This window comes from Amblyomma americanum, chromosome 3 (genome assembly GCF_052857255.1).
Source record: "Amblyomma americanum isolate KBUSLIRL-KWMA chromosome 3, ASM5285725v1, whole genome shotgun sequence".
Classification (NCBI taxonomy): domain Eukaryota; kingdom Metazoa; phylum Arthropoda; class Arachnida; order Ixodida; family Ixodidae; genus Amblyomma; species Amblyomma americanum.
The window spans coordinates 162,096,212-162,113,360 of NC_135499.1; the positions used below are offsets into that span (position 1 = coordinate 162,096,212).

Here is a 17,149-nt window from a genome sequence, read left to right on the forward strand (position 1 = left end):
AACAGCCTTACTCCAGTTCCGAGGAGGACGCAGACTGAACGGTCAAGGCGCAATTGTGGGATTGCGCATGATTTCGGACTCGAGAAATATTTGCCTGCTTATAATTGGGCTTACTGGAATGAATGAATAAGAATAATTCGTTCGTGCGAATTGTGTTGGATACTTTACTCGGTACATTGTATCCTTTTGGTGTATGTTGGTCTTACATTTTTAGGCACGGCCGATTTGCAAGTAACTGAGGGCAGCTGTTAGCAATAAGTTACTTTTGCCAATAATAATTCTGAAACTGAGTTATCATGGTAGAAATGCACTCAGCTACCTCAATGTATTGCGCTCAGGGAAAGACTTCATCGTAGTCATTCACATCTAATGCTTTACTTTTGGCATACATACATACATACATACATACATACATACATACATACATACATACATACATACATACATACATACATACATACATACATACATACATACATACATACATACATACATACATACATACATACATACATACATACATACATACATACATACATACATACATACATACATACATACATACATACATACATACATACATACACGTACACATATTCTTTATTTCTCTAAAAGAGAAAAAGGCCCTGGGCAAAAAGCTACTTCAGAGTAGCTTGATTAGGCCCGGGGCCCAAGCAAGCACTAGCTTCTTGGAGCAGTGGCCATTTCACTCGCGTACTAAAAGAAAGCAATAGCGATAATCTGTAACGTGCATAACAGCCTGTGAAGTGTGGCCTATCCGCCTCTGACTTCGTACCGACCATGAGGCTTTAGTTATTGAGTTTCCTCCCAGGGCACTCCAGAGAAAAGGGCAGAGTTACCTCAACGTGTTGTGCTCAAGGTAAGACTTCATCCTAGTCATTCACATCTAATGCTTTACTTTTGGCACATATGCAAGCACTAGCTTCTTGGAGCAGTGGCCAGGGCACATTGGCTTCGCTTCGAGAGGGCGGCGATAGGTTTTTTTCAAACGCTTCGACCTCATTCGCAGGTTGACAAGCGTTGTTTTTTCCTTAACTAGTGCGCCCTCAACTCAGTTTATCTAGGATTTTAACGACATGCACACAAGCTATAGAAAGCTACTTCCTGTGCGTAGCTTGGCTGGCTTCCTACTGGACCACGTAAAGCAATTCTCTTGTGTCTGTAGCCCGGCTGAGTAACGCGAAAAGAGAGTAAATTTTGTGCTGACAGAGACAGCCTCAAATATTTGATAGGAATGGGAAGAAAAAGTTTTTGGAGGAAGGCAAATCGGGCGATGACAGGAAAGCAGCAAATGATCCAACGTTTTTGGTTAATTGCAGAGAGAGGACTTGGCCGAGGGTGAACACCTTTTTCTGTGAAGGTAAAAATTTAGGGAAGGAATCCTGCAACGTCGCCGACAGCTAGAATTCTCAAGAGAGGCGTGGACGTGCATTCCACGTGGGCTTCAAACGCTTGAAACCATCAAACAAGCGTAACGATGACTTGGCGTGCTTCAGCTAGAGCAACTGCCCAGAGCAGACACTCATTAACGAGAAAAAGCGAGGAAATGAATGCAGAATAGCCACACTCAAGAAAGACGACGTGCGAAGACCGCCGTCTCATTCTTAGGAATTCCGTAGTGGCCATGCTCCCACACAAGCCTGGCTTGACAAACACGGCAAAGAACATGACCGAAAAACAGAACATGCAAGTCTGGCCGACTAAAGGATGTCAAGGCAGTACTGAGCGAAAGGACAGCATTCACAATGATGACGTTGCTTCGATGAGGACTTGACTTTCTGAGGGCTAGGACCGGGGTCAGAAATTCCGCGTTCGAAAATCGTGTGTAATGAGGCAATCAAAGTGAGTTAGCTCAGTCAAGCTGTGATGCATAAACACCTACGCAGGCCTCTTCTTCATGTTGTACTGCATTAGTGGCGATAATACTGCGAACGAGTACAAACGCAGCGGTGGCCTAGTGGTTTCAGCATCCGCCTCGCCTGCGGGAGGTGCGGGGTTCGATCCCCAGTGCCGTCGAGCACCCACCGGTGATACAATGGGTACAAGCTTTCCCCTTCCTGGTGGTCGGCTTCTTTAGGGTGAAATGATTGGGAACTGGGTCTCTGACCCCACCTTGTGCAATGAAAAACTACTTTGTGCCATGGCACTCTTTGGCCAAGCTGCTCTTGCGCCGTAAAAAAATCATCATCATCATCGAATACAAACTGCGCGAACAAGACTGGACGTAAGGCACACAAATGGACAGACAAAGCGCAGTGCCCATCTACGTCCCATCTTGTTCGCGCAGTTTGTACTCGTTGGCTTTATTATGAACCAATTAGTCCACCAGAACGTCCTTCTTCAATAATACTGCGCAGCGGGAATTGCTTTACGTGGTCCAGTAGTGAGCCAGCCAAGCTACGCACAGGAAGTAGCTTTGCATGGCTGGTGTGTGTGTCGTTAAAATCCTAAGTAAACTGAGCGGAGGGTGCAGTAGTTAAGGGAAAACAACGCTTGTCAACCTGCGAATGAGGTCGAAACGTTTGAAAAGAACCTACCCCCCCCCCCCCCCCCCCCCCGAAGCGAAACCAATGTAACCAGAAAAATATACGAAGGGAAGAAATAGTAATACTTCACAAAAATCGAAGTTGTAGAGATCGAAGCTTACTTGGGGTACGCACCTTTAGATGTCGCAGTCAAACTCAGTCGTAGGGCGGATGTAAAGCTTGTAGGTAAACATAAGCGCTTCTCTTTGCATTTCATACCTTCTGTGGCTCACACAACGAAGAAAATCCAATGCGTGCTCTCCTTTACGCGAGGTGTGCGCGATATGAAATCGCCAGTTGAAAGATTTATCACAGATAACTTCGAAATACTTCAGGAAATCAACTTGAGAGATCATCTCCACGCTGTACGAGAGAGAGGACACACGATGAGCGATAGGAAACGCAAGAATGGAGCACATGCTGACATTTATTGATAAGGAAAAAAAATGGCAGTGGCTTAACTTGGCTAACCCTGGAATTCAGCGAAAAGCAAGCACCCTTGCTTGCTTTTCGTTTGCGACACGTTTGCGACAGCCGTTCTATATATACCCACACGACCACGTGGCTATGACGTGGTAACACATGGTCTTAGGACACACGCATCGGATCTCATCACGTGGCTTCATATCACCCCATCGCATGTTCTTAAGGTCAAAGGTCAACCCGAAGGTCACCCAATGTCAAAAGTCAAAGGTGCCGCCTGCCAGAGACATTTTCGTCATTTTTCGCTCACAACGCTCACAACGGCGACAAACCGACAGTGCCGAAACCGGATTTTGTGGAAAACGGTGCCTTCAACGCTATCGTGTTAAAATGCGGCGGCGTCGCGTTGTCGGCACTTTTCAATCGTTTGTAATAAGGGAGTAATTAGTCATTGGCATCCACCCAAGCGCACGTTTATACGTTGATGTTCCAGTGTCCGAATATCCTAGGCGAGCCCACTTGAGGAAACGGGCACCATCCCGAGAGAGAGAGAGAGAGAGAGCCCGCTTCCCAGGTGAAGACCGCAGCTTACTGTTATTCGGCAGTTTTCTAGCAAGAGGACGACATTTACTCAACAGGAAGTCCTCTACGCAGTTATCGTCGTCTATCGTCATTAAAAATGCGCAAGTGCTGCAAAAAATAAAGTGACCATGTCAGCAGTTCCCCCTTCCATGTATATTTTGAAGAAATAAATGGTCACGGTTTGTGTAAACGGGACGTAGTTCTCCCTTTATGCTCTACATAAACAGTACGCGTCATCGCCATCGACACTTTTTCATGTCCTTGACTTTGGTGTAATGTTCGCCCGCTATAAAGGCATAAGCTCCAAATCCAATCCAATCCAATTGACGCATACCCTTCGAGCCCTACTGAAAATATGAATTTCTATTTCCTCTTCAGCTGTACATGTGATTGGACGAAGACCTGACGTCTACACTGCGTGGGTGCAGTGGTAAGGGTGCTAACGATTCTCGTGTGGCACAGATAGTCGACAAGACGTCGTTGTCGTTCTCTGCACCATGATCACATCCATCGCCACTGTGATCAATTCATGCTGGCAGCTTTTGTTCCACGCGCCACACGTTCCTAGAAAGTCTCCCGTTCGCCATTGTGTATATCTTGCCCCGCTTGTTCTGGCTCTAATTTCTGTCACCACCATCTTGATTTTGACACAGCTATTCCAAGCCGACTGTTCCACCTTTTCGATGTCAAGACATGCAACAGCCACCGGGCCTGCCGCACCACGGACCTCCGACACCTTCCGCTGCCACGCCATCGCGCAAGGCCCCTGCTCTTCCTGCATCGCAACAGCCACAGCGGCCGCCGCGTCCTCAGGACCCTCCAGGAGAACCTCTGTCACCCGCTTCTGGCTCCAACAAACCGAACGTGGCTGCCAGCGCCGATGGAGAATGCCTTGCCGCCGTGCCATTTGCTCAGGCGCCATCGCGGGCGGCACAAGCGAATGACACCACCGTGAAGGCAGTAGCTCCGGTGGCTGGGGTGCCCAAAGAAGAGGACGAACTCTTCCAAGGTGGCTGGATGCAGTGCGTGATGTACCTGCTCGGCCTCCTCTGCATGCTGGTGGCGGTCGCCTCCGTAGTGATCCTCTACTTGTTCCTGACGAAACAGCAAGAGAGGGTCCAGGACAGCCGAACGGCGGCTTGGGGACAGGACGAGTCACTCCCCTCGGGCCGTAACGAGCAATCCCTGACGCCGACTTCGGAAGAGGGCTTTGGCGTCTTCGGAGACAACGTTACCCTAACGGAGGAGTCTGCGAGCGAAGAGCCGCTCTACGTCGGCGCTACGGGGGAAGCAGACTGACCAGCGATGCGTAACCTGTGCTTTCTGATTACTGATTAGGGAAAAAATATTTTCCAGCAATTATTGATTTTGTCTATGTCAATCAGTAAAGTAACTACTTGAAGCACTTGGTCTTAATCTATACGGTACACTGTTGCTTTCAGTCTCTATGTGTGTCGCAACTTCACCGATGATAAATGTAAGACATTTTCACTATATCCTTTCCTTTCTAGGCAACTGGCTTCAGCCGGTCCAACTATTTTTGGAGTGAGGGCTGAAGAAGGCTAGAAGCATGGTCACACCGGCCGGCCTCTTCAGAATTTCTCCTCTACAAATCTTCCTCCTCTCCCACCCTCTGAAATTGAGACCGTAATAATTGTGTTCCAGTGCCCAATTCCAGTACCGCACGAAGATGTAAATATTCATGCCCTAAGTAGACGTATTTCCTTGCCACTTTGAGCACCTCGCTACCAATTGTAAACTGCTGTTACTTCCTCCCGAGAATGTTGAACATTAGTTTGGGTTTCCTCATGTTAATTTTTATACCTACCGTCCTGCTCGCGCGGAACATTCCCGCGAAGCCGAAGCCACAAGACAGGCCAAGTGCCAAGGTGCTACCGATGTGTTTCAGTGCCACTTTTAATGAAACTCCTTTCTGTTTTACGTGCGCCGTGCGCATTGCGCGATCGGCTCTGATTCTTTAAGGACGTCACCCCACTCCTGGAACCTCGCCATTCATTTTTGGAAATAACCTTACCGCAATGAGACCACAACTGAAACAGCGAGATCAACAGCGCCAGCTTTCGCTACACCCCCTTGTCTCTTTGAGTGAATGTTGTTAAATTTTTTTTCAGCTATCTGCTTCTGCAGTCAACTTCATTTTTGACGTTCTGCTACGCATGTTCTCCCCTTTCTTCGTGTAGCTTCAGGATGAAAGATGACCCAGCTGCTTAAATTGCTCACTAGCCCTCAGACGGCGATCAAGAAAGGGACGAGGATAGCTTTAACACGAGCCATGCCTTAAGAGGACGAAGAAGAAGAAGAAGAAGAACACGAGCCCCGTAGTTGGGTACGCGCCATTTCGAGTAGGCCGAAGCATCCTGTCATCCCGCCCGGAGCCTCCTTTCGAGAAGGCTGCGACAGTCATTGAGAGCCCAGCGGTCTCTTGACAAGGCGCCGACAGCACGAAGTTGAATCTGACAGCGACCGGGCATCTCTCAGCACTTCAGAGTGAAGTGTCACGCTTTTGGACGAAGGCTTCTAATGCGCAGCTATGGTCTGCGTGGCGATGTACGTCGTGATGGCATTCATGCTTATTTTCCTGTTCATCGTCGTCATCAATTCCAGCACGCGCCGTCCGCTGCCCGAGTCACCGTCGGATGTACATCCTGCCAGGAAGGTCGTTGCGGCCGCCAATGTGCCCACGCTGCCGCATCTTGTCGGCAGCCGAGAAGAAGCGGATGAAGCGACACCAACATTCGAACGTCGCCTGAGCCATACCGCCGACTCGCCTCAGGCCATCGGTGGTGACACTGGAGGTTACGCGAAATCTCCGACATTGAACGCTTAGCAAGTTGGACATCCGTGGCGCACATTTATCACACTTGTATGGGTGTCCTAATGAATGCGAAGTGTTTGCTTGGTTATTCTTTATGATTATATTGTTGGAGACTTCCCGCGAAGCCGAAGCCTCAAGACAAGTCAGGTGCCGAGGGGCTACTTATGTGTTTCAGCGCCACTTTAATGAAACTGTTACTTATTACGACTGGGAGCGTGCAATATGTGTATTTTGGGGCAGTAATCTGCAAGCGCTCTTTTCCCGTTGTCTATTTTTTTCTCCTCTTCGCCCACTCAGCCCCCCCCCCCCCCCCCCTTCATTACCAGAGCCGGCGGGCATCTTTACTAATCCCGACGCCGCAAGCAACTCCTGGTCAGTCATAATTAGGCAGAAAATTAGATTCCGGCTAAAGCCACGTCGGACGGCCACGGGAATTCTTTTCCGACTACGTCGAGCGGATCTGACCGACGCGTTTTTCAAATTCCGGCCATTTGATATTCGCTCGGCGTTCTGCTCGATTTTGTTCTTGTACCACTGTTTTGGTTTACGATCTACAAAGGTAGTTAGTTATATGTATGCGCATTAAGGTTCTTCAAAAATATTTACGATCAGTACTTGGAATGGGGCGATTGGAGTTCGGCGCGCGTACTTTGATAGCGCAGCAATTGCTCTTCTACGGGCACGACAAACACCATGTACTATTTTGGCTGCACCGTTTGCCGCACTTTATTTGGTTGCAGCATGCGAACTGCAAAATTACTCCTGTTATTTCCGCGCACACATATATGGGGCACATACATGTGTGCTTTTCTGCCGTGTGCCGAAATTCTCTTCGTCGACATGGAACTTTGTTTCCTTGCAGGAAACAAAGTTCTCAAACTCGTGGAAGTTGAGTGCAAAGTTCTCAAACTCGTCGAAGTTGAGTGCAAGCTGCATCGGTGCTCCAAATACACATTTGTGGCGACGGCTGAGCGGGGCCCTTCGGCGGACTTTTCCAGTCTTCTCCGCAAAAAGTCAATAAGTCAATAAGTTTATTTTCCAGGTTCAACTGGAGGGTTTCGTGGCTAAAAGCAGCCTGGGAAGCTTGACTGGGTCCAGGAAACCCCCACAAGCAGTAGAACACGAGCGGTACAGGATATTTTCAAAACTAGTCACACATACAGTAGTAGAAAACACTCGACACATATATACACTGACTCGAATAATGTTAAACAAATGAGAACACTGAGATGGTCATACATGTGTTGAAAGAAAAATACATTAACACTCAAGCAAACGTTCAACAATAAACAAGTGGAGACACAGAATGGCATTTGAACAAAATATTTCTGCAACTCAGCTTTTGTATATCGCGTTGTATTTCGATATGTGTTTAAAACATGGGGCATATTATAAGACAGCATTTGTAATTTATAATCGGTGCGAAAACAGGGTATATTCCATGAGTTAGTACTTCCTGTATGTATATTAGCAACACGCGTGTCCAAAGATGCTAGGGTGGAGTAAAAATTTACAATTCGTGCCGTGAAAAAATACATTTTTTTTTGCAATAGCTTAATATTATACAAAAGATCAACGCGGACAATGTTATGTGCTTAGAAGGCGTGTTTGGTGGTAGTCATGTTATAAATATTCCTGATTATTCGAACAATTTTCTTTTGTAATACTAGAAGCTTATTTATGTTATTTTAGTCATTGTGGCCCATAATAAGCTACAGTAGTTAAGGTGAGAAAAAATAATGCATAATAAATTTGTAATTTACATTTCGAAGGTAAAGTTTCACGGCATCGCGAAAGGGCTCCGCAGACCGAAGGGAGTTTTTTGCAGAGGTGTTCGACGCGGGCATTCGAGTTTGAAAGACACGAAAAATATACTCCAAGGATCTTGTGCTCTTCAACAATTTCTATTTGTTGATTTTCAAAGTTTAGCATGCAATTGGGTGTTGTCGGTTTGTTTCTTGCGCGACATATTATAGCCTTGGACTTTGTAGGATTTATCTTTAATTTATTCATCATTGACCACCCAGATAATTTATTTAGTATATTTACATTTCACAAGTAAATCGTTAAGGTTAGGGCCTGAAATAAGTATTGTGCTATCATCGGCGTATATTTCAAAATCAATGGAAGAATCTATGCTAACAATATCATTTATGTATGCATTAAACCAAAGGGGTCTCAGTATGCTCCCTTGTGGGACACCATAACTGACAGGCAAAAGGGAAGAAAGTTCATTATCTACCGACACCGACTGACTTCTGTTTTGGAGATAGCTTTTAAGCAAACTGAGTGGTTTACCACGGATACCGTACATTTGAAGCTTGTTACCGTCATTAACGTTTGTTAACGTCGGTGTTTGCCCGGAAGTGGCTCATACGCACTTCCGACCTTGCGATTGCAACTCCATCCAGCAGTGTGGTGAAGCACGTCTTCGCCTCGGCAGGAGCATCGTTTAGGTCATCGCCGTTGTGTCAGAACTAGACCTAAAGAAATTCGGCATAGTATTGTTTTTGCCATAGCTGTGATGCAGATTCTTCAAAATTTTGAAGATGAACATTCTATTTGCCAGCAAAGAAGAGCTAGCACAGGATATTTCTACGTATTACTTTCGGGTTACCCTGCAGGGTAATATGCGTGTTGTTCTGGGTACGAGGGCTTGATCCTTGGCAAGTATACCGCTGTGATTCAGATGTCGGTGCAAAATATCTGCCAGCACAAATGCTGGTGATAGCTTGCCTAAATTTAGAACAAAGTGAGAGATTACGAGACTATGCAGGGTATGTTGCTATTTTCGTCGGACAACTTGGAATCACAGCGCTTGCAGACGAGGGCACCGAAAGGACACACACGCTGAACTGTCAACTTAATCTCGGATGTGTTTTGATCCACGCCTTATATTTAACGGTCTGTTCATCGCCGGCCTGTCCACCGCAACTGCACCAGCGTAAGCCCCAAATAGATTCGCCATGGGTTTTCCCACCGCTGTGAGAAAGAATCTAAAATTTAGGTGACGGAAATCCTATATGCTCTGTTTTCCGGAAAAGAAGAGCTAGCATAACATTTATTGAAGCGAAATGCTTTCCTACGCCAGCTTTTCGAGCCGTCAGTGGGGCCACAAGTTTGACCTTGAATGTAGCTAGAGGTCAAACAAGGAAATGATGCCTTTCTCACATATCTCAGTGGACACACGAACTGCGCCCGTAAGGAAAAATGAAATGAAAATTGGTTTTAAGGAAAGAAAATTACGCCTGTCTCACATATCTCGGTGGACACCCGAAGCGCGCCGTAAGCGAAGGAAAATGAAAGTTGGCTTTAAGAAAAGGAAATGACGCCTGTCTCACATTGCGCCATTTCCTCCCCCCCCCCCCAAAAAAAAAAAAAAACAATTTCTTTTTCAATTTGGCTTTCTGAAATTACCTGCTGGGTTTGCGCGACGCTTGAAACCGGATTTGGTTCCATATCTCCTACCCGCCGCGGTGGCTCGGTGGTTAGGGCACTCGACTACTGATCCGGAGTACCCGGGTTCGAACCCGACCGCGGCGGCTGCGTTTTTATGGAGGAAAAACGCTAAGGCGCCCGTGTGCTGTGCGATGTCAGTGCACGTTAAAAATCCCCAGGTGGTCGAAATTATTCCGGAGCCCTCCACTACGGCACCTAATTCTTCTTTTCTTCTTTCACTCCCTCTCTTATCCCTTCCCTTACGGCGCGGTTCAGGTGTCCAACGATATATGAGACAGATACTGCGCCATTTCCTTTCCCCAAAAACCAATTATTATTATTATTATTATTATTATTATTACTATTTGATGTAGCCAAACCGACTACACGTGCAAAAGCAGCAGGCGTATAAGCTCCACCTTAAGGGCTTTAGCGTGTTAGTGCCTATATAAGCAGAATTGGTCATTGTCGACTTAACATTCATAGATCGCGCCGAGTCATCCTACCACTACCAGCGCAGAGGCGCAGCGGTTAAGAGATGCACTACTGCACTGGTAGGTGACTGTTTCTATCATAGCCACCGGTAGTGATTGTGCGACCCTTGTTACTCTTCCCGGGCAACCTCTCGCGACCAATCATTAATTTAAGTGCCACCTTCTATAGTGGTCAGTTTCCTCACAGTGCGGTGGGCAGGTTGTGAGGACGTCATAAGGTCACGCGACCTAGTTGGCGCAATGCCCTCCTCCCATTGGCTACAGCTGGCGCGACACTGCTCCGAACTTACCCGAGCTTCCTCCCACTGGCTGCAGCTTGCGCGACGCTCTTCCGAATTAACCCGGTCTTACCCGAGTACCTCGGGTAAGCTCGGGTTAGTTCGGAGCACAAGACAAGATTGTTGATTGGGGTTGGTACGCCTGCAACGGTGCTTTCACACTAAAACATCATGCGTTTCCTATAATGTTATCTCGGTTTACTAGGAGCCACTTTTTTTTAAGCTTTTGTGCGGTATAGCGTCGCACTCTTCTATTTTGTGATCGGCTAGTGCCAGTTTATGTTATGTTACCGCGATCTGAAACCGTTGTTGCTGGTCAACTGACGATTTCTGACTTGCTGCGTGTGCCCTTTGTGGGCGCATGTGCCTTGCACTCTGTGCGCTTGCTGGTACTGTTCATTCTGTGCTTTTATTTACAAGGCATTCAGACATTGAATCGTGCTCCTTTTAGAACACGTATTGGAGTAATAATTTACTACGGACCGTCCGATTTAATCAGAGAGAGCGAATCGTTTCATTCAAGAGCACAAGTAAAGCGTTAGTTGACAAAAGCTTGTGCCTGGTGTTCGAAGCGTTGCTTTTGTTGATCGTGGTGTCGTGTTGAAAAGGCCGGTCTTTTAGCGGCCTACCAGGTTCAAAGTGAGCAGCCTTCTGTGTCACCACTTTCTTTTGCGGGTGAGGTGGTTCGCAGAATAGTTTTCGCGACGTACGCACATGCGACAAATCTTCGCTGGAGTCAAGCAAATGCTATCAGCAATCTTATTAGGTAACGTGAAATTTGTGCACGTTTTTAGAGAGTTGGTGTTCTCAAACTTCTGCGCAGCGGCAGGTTGCGTAATTGCGATTACGGTTCTTAATTGACACCGCATTACATTGGAAAGCCCAGGTTAGCTTACGTCTAGAATTAAAACGCAGTCAGGGTTTGGTGAATCATACTAGTTTAATTTACAATGCACCAGCCACAACAAAAAGCAGTGACGAAGACTCTACAAGTTCGTGAAACATTTCTAGCACATTTGTAACAGACTTAGCCGTGTATGAATTCACATGAAAAGAATACACAGTGTCACTGGCAGTAAGAAGTTGGACATACCGGCATTAATAATGCGCACAGAATAAGGGTCCACGGAAAACACAATATACATAAACAAGGATCTCGTTTACAACTTTACAACCGAATATGACGTTAGAAGACACTGTGAACATGTAAAGTTGTTGAGCATTCAACGCGCGGGCAGTACCGCATTGTACGCTGGAATAAGTGGTGTATCATGGTTCATCTCTGTTGTGTTTTATTTTCATTGCGAAGTTTGGGAGCATGATTGTGAATTATTAAAGCGCGAGATTGTGATGATATAAGGAGTGAAAAAACAGGGCGAGATATTTTAAGCCAATATCCCTTATCTTGTGCAGGGACATTGTCAACTGCTGCTCAAATAAACGACTATTGAGCGTACCAAATGCCACTAAACTGAGCGGAGGTTCATGATGTTCGTTATGTGATCATGTCATATGCGGCCCACTAGCAACTAATATTACACTTGTATTCTGTTATTGTAAGCCAGCACTCATTTATTTACAAATTGCAATTTTTCCACACCTCTCGTGCTGTACATACATTGCAATTTAACATTGTACAACAGAGTCGGAACAGTCTAATGAAAGCATATTTGGCATTAGCTTAGTCAAAATTTTTCTAAATCCGCGTAGCAAAATTTCCTGTTTACACTTATTTACAGAGTGAATGTTGCAGATTTTGGTCAAAGTAGCTGATCAGTGATTTGTGCAATAAGACTGCATATGACAAAAGCAATGCCAGTGAGTCGGCCAATGGCAAAGGGGGTAGAGGGGGGGGGGGATCGGAAGGGATGCATTATCATTCCGTCAGCTGGACGGTTCAACTAGTGCTACCATCTCAATTGGACTAACTGCCGTTGAGAACTTAACGATGGTTTTCAGTGCCTATTAACACCAAATTACCGGTCTTGAACTGCTGTTAGCTGAACTGCAGTTGAAAATGCTGCAACAGGTTGTAATACTCCGCCCTTGTATATTTGTAACGAGGCGCGTAATCGGAAGCTACTATCCTGAAGATTAGCACTTCGAAATGTGGTACATCAGAAATACTTGAATGCCATAGTTTCTTCATCACTCACACGCCCCCATCTGAAGGCTGTCACCATCTCAGCCTCCCTCTTATCCCCGCTAAAAAAATGCAAATATTTTTTGCTACGCCACGGGCTTTCATTGACTGTTCATGACTTTAGCTTCTCCTGTTCTAAAATATTCAGGCAAGTAGGGAGTTAGTCCTGTTCATTGTGTTCCTTTGCCTGTACTCGCCTGAATTTTAGGTTCAAGCTTTGTGATAAAGAAACCGCAATACGTTCAACACTGGAGTCTTTCTTATCGGCAGAGCGTCTCATTGTTGCACTGAATAGAAAAACACAAGAAAAGCGATAACAAAAAAGTGGCTTTGCCTTATTACAAAGGCTCTTGTGGCCGAGAGCCAAGATGATGCTTGTGATGTGTGCAATGTCGTATGTACAGAGAAAATGAAATGAAAAAAGAACTTGGCTTAGTTTTGTTACACCTGCGGCAAACACTGTTCATTTCCAACCCTCACTGCGTCACTGACAAGGCAGCACTTGGTGGGCCTGTTGCGACAGTAAAGGCAGGCTGACATGCTCATTGCACTCTGATGACGAGTTAGGTACAAACACAAACATGTTCTTGCTCCAAGCACAACGCTGACCTGATTTTTTTAAGCCCTGCCTTAAGCGCGGATTTGTGAATGAGCACACGGCTTTCTTTCATCGCGTTGAGATGCGTAGCATTTGTGACGTGCGTGAAACACAGGGGTGGCGGTCTTCGTCATAGGTGTGCGCTGTCGCAGGCCCGGAAGGCTGTGTTGTGAGCGATGCGCTCTGCAGCGGTGGCCTCGAGGGAGCTCCGCATCAGCGGGTACTGGAGCAGCACCTCGTTGAAGTTCTCCACAGAAAGCGAGAACAGGTCGCAGTAGGTGTCGGCGATCACACTGGCGTTCCTCGTCGTCTTTGTGAGCAGGCAGATCTCTGAACGGCGTAAGGGAGGGGGAGCGAGAAAGAAAAGGAACGTTTTTTTTTTTTTATGACAGGACGAAGATAAACTACCACACAACTTCTTAGAGTAGAACAAATCCTCAATATCGAAGCGACTCCTTGCAGAAAATTGTGCTGTCCTCAGACTGAACAATGTTATGATTCAGATGCGCTAGAGACCTATGCTGTGGTCTCTCACATGTACGGGCTGCTATGAGTTTAAACGCGATCCTTCGCTGAGGTGGTGTGAGTACAGGATACAGGCAATCAGATGTTCATAAATAATAATTAATCACCAGTACTTTTGCTTATCACACGATTTTCATGCCTTGAACTCTTCTTCATAATCACGACGGTGTATTAGTTCATCGATAGGAACGTACTGGCGTCAGTGCAGTGTGCTGTATTTTCTTTTTATGAATAAACTTATGGAACTCAACTGAAGCAAATCAGTACACCTTACGCAGCAATTATACCAATCGCGAAGGTATTCGCTTGACTGAAGACCCCCACGGCGAATAAACTGATCTCTGCATGAGCACATAACTAAAGTTCTTGCACACCGTCTTTCCCCCTTCTAGAGAACTGACTCAATTTAACACTTCCCAGTCCTGATTGGAGAAGCAGACCCTACATACTGCGCCTCCCTGTCCGAAGCCAAGCAATGGGGCTTGCGTACGCTGGGGAGAGACCGCGGAAGTACGCAGTGGGTATGGACTTCTTTTCGGCTCGTGCAAACACTCACCTCCAAAGTAGCTTCCCTCGGATAGGGTGCCGAGGAATTGCGCGCCGTCCAGCAGCAGCTTAACTGTGCCCGATTGGATGAAGTACATCTTGCGGCCAACAGACCCCTGCTGGATGATGACGTCACCGGGTTGAAAGAACTCGTAGCGAAGCCTAGTCACCAGGTCACTCACGAAGCCAGGATCGACGTTGGACAAGAAAGGCACAGCGCGCAGCGTGGCCCTGCAGTTGTGCTTCATCACGTCCTGTGCCGCATAGAAGGCCGTCCCGTAATTACTCTAACGCAAATGTATTCACGAAAAAAAATGCGACATGTTACATGGCACAATTTGCAGCTTGTGTTGCGAATCAAGCATCACTTTGGGAAGTTGCCTGCACTAGGAACGAGTCCCGATTTGCACCAAATCGGGACTATTATTATTCACCAGTGCCTGGCGAAACAGAATAGTCTATTTAAAAAACTACGAAGTTCGAAGCGCGAACCGCTTTCACTTCCGAGCAGCTTTCAGAGCCCGGTCCGGAGTCGCTGACGCTGGCTCTAGTGATGAAAGGTTTCGATATCTCTGAGGCAGCAATAGAGCCGGTAGAGCACACACTGCGCCATGATGTACTGAACTGTATACGCTTGATGTAAGCCCAGTTCATGGCTGGCCGGCGCCTTTCCTATCGGCTGTTATGATTGGACCGACCCGTCAGTGGCGATAGGCGAGAGCTCTGCTGGCCAATCGCGCAGCGCTCTTATATATGAGAGCAGTCGTCAAAAAGAGTGGTTGTCGACCATTGCGGTGTTGCCACTAACGAGAGGTTAACCTTAAAGGGACACTCAGAACAAATAGAAGTTAGCCTGTGTCGATAGGGTATACCGCGTCCTATTTACACAGAGACCACTCGAACTGAAAACCGAGCTGCTGTTATAAGCTAGAAACGACCAAAAAATAAAATGCAGTTTGCGTCATCAGAGGCCGACTTTGCAAATAAAATGTTTGCGTCGGACGGAGAATTTTCAGCAGGCAATGCTACACCGCTATTCACTTCGAAACTATGACAAACTGTCCTTTTGAATAGACTGGAGGGAAGATATTGAAATCCAGTTTTGTTGCCAGAAAAACGCCCACGTAACAAGAAAGAGCCAACGAATCGATTTTTATTCATAAAAAATAATTCCATAAAGTTGCCTTCCGTGCCCTTTTAATATCTGAAATGCATGAGCTCATATGCTCTGAACTTATTCCGTTAAGTCGTAAAAGCATAAAAGCATGGCGCATCAAAATAAATTATCACAACAAGGCAGATGCATGCTCACCTCTCTCAGTGGCTGCGACAGTTCGGCGAGGATGGCGTCTTCATCGAAAGCCTTTCCTTCGTGCCGGTGCTCGAAGTAGTTGCGCACGCGGAACCGGAGCTCCTTTGGCATGCGCCGGTACTGCATGTACTCCTCCACACGCTCCATCTGCGTGCGGCAGAAACCAAACATGCCATTGCTGCACAAGAGACCTTGACGCCATGTCGTTAAGTGACACAGGAATCATGCGATATCGCCTCGCTGCTAATAATGACATATCGTGGCAGGCCTTTTTTAACACACAGAATTTCTCGAGATTACAATGCGCGAAAGGTGGTGGTAGTGGTTTTATTAAAAAATAATAGTAAAAAGGAAGGAAAGATTCTTGCTAGCCCCGGCATCTGCCATCGATACTGAAGCACCTGAGCTGGGGCAGCGGAAATAAAGGATAGCTGGCAGAATGGAGAAATGAAATGAAAGAAACGCACAAAAACTAATTGGAGTCAAATAACTAACGTATTGGTCATTGGCCGGCTGGAAGCAGGTGCGTTTGTTCTACTCGAAGTGCTTCCTTACTGCGTGCCCCTACTTCATCCTCCTTTCAGCCTCGAGATGTCTATCGAACAGAATAGTGCATGACGCCTGCCACTCAGTGCCAAGCGATTTCAAGCAAACCTGTGAGTTCTGGGTACATGGTTGATTGGTTGATAGGGGTTTAACGTCCCAAAGCAACTCAGGCTATGAGAGACGCCGTAGTGAAGGGCTCCGGAAATTTCGACCACCTGGGGTTCTTTAACGTGCACTGACATCGCACACTACACGGGCCTCTAGAATTTCGCCTCCATCGAAATTCGACCGCCGCGGCCGGGATCGAACCCGCGTCTTTTGGGCCGGCAGCCGAGCGCCATAACCACTCAGCCACCGCGGCGGCTAAGAGTTCTGGGTACAGTCAATCGAGTAAAACGCACGGCTTCGAAACAAATGACAAGTCATTGTTTTCCAAAAGTGTTTGTGGCCATTTACATAGCTTTTGAAAATTGTTTGTGACGTCACCTGAACCCGTTTGCTCCGGATACAATTGCGGCAGTGCAACAAACTTGCAAGCGCGCTAGAGAGAACGCAATGAATGTGCCGTCCATTGCTACGCGTGACGTGCAGGCTGAAGCTGTGTCTGTGAATGCATGTCAGAGGCGTGCGCGGTCGCACCTTCTCCCGGTGCAGTCTCTTGGTGTAGTCCAGGCTCTGGATGAGAGTGGTGGCGTGCCCGATGAGCAGCGCGTAGCCAGTGGCGCCGGTGACCATGCCAAGCGTGACAAGCCACATGTCCACGACGGTGGCCGGCGCATTCTGGCCGTACCCAATCGACAGCATTTGAGACAGTGCGTTGAACATGGACCACGAGTACTGCTCGAACAGCGGCCGGTGCTGCGATAAAATGAAAAGAGGTGT

General features: G+C 46.9%; 2 protein-coding genes across 4 annotated transcripts in view; one reads left to right on the top strand and one right to left on the bottom strand.

Moving 5' to 3' along the window:
* The window catches only part of LOC144123437 (uncharacterized), a 740-nt gene extending 698 nt beyond the window's left edge, over positions 1–42 (top strand). The window contains exon 2 of the mRNA XM_077656261.1: positions 1–42. This exon is cut by the window's left edge and continues 354 nt beyond it. Coding sequence (XP_077512387.1) covers positions 1–38 — 38 coding nt within the window. The 3' untranslated portion in view covers positions 39–42.
* An 11,483-nt stretch (positions 43–11,525) lies between these two features.
* The window catches only part of LOC144125307 (potassium/sodium hyperpolarization-activated cyclic nucleotide-gated channel 2-like), a 47,720-nt gene continuing 42,096 nt past the window's right edge, over positions 11,526–17,149 (bottom strand). For all 3 annotated transcript variants that reach the window (XM_077658570.1, XM_077658571.1, XM_077658572.1), the window contains 4 exons: positions 16,907–17,125; positions 15,722–15,868; positions 14,420–14,663; positions 11,526–13,668 (listed from right to left, as the gene is read on the bottom strand). In XM_077658570.1, coding sequence (XP_077514696.1) covers positions 13,469–13,668; positions 14,420–14,663; positions 15,722–15,868; positions 16,907–17,125 — 810 coding nt within the window. In that variant the 3' untranslated portion in view covers positions 11,526–13,468. The remainder of the gene's footprint in view (positions 13,669–14,419; positions 14,664–15,721; positions 15,869–16,906; positions 17,126–17,149) is intronic.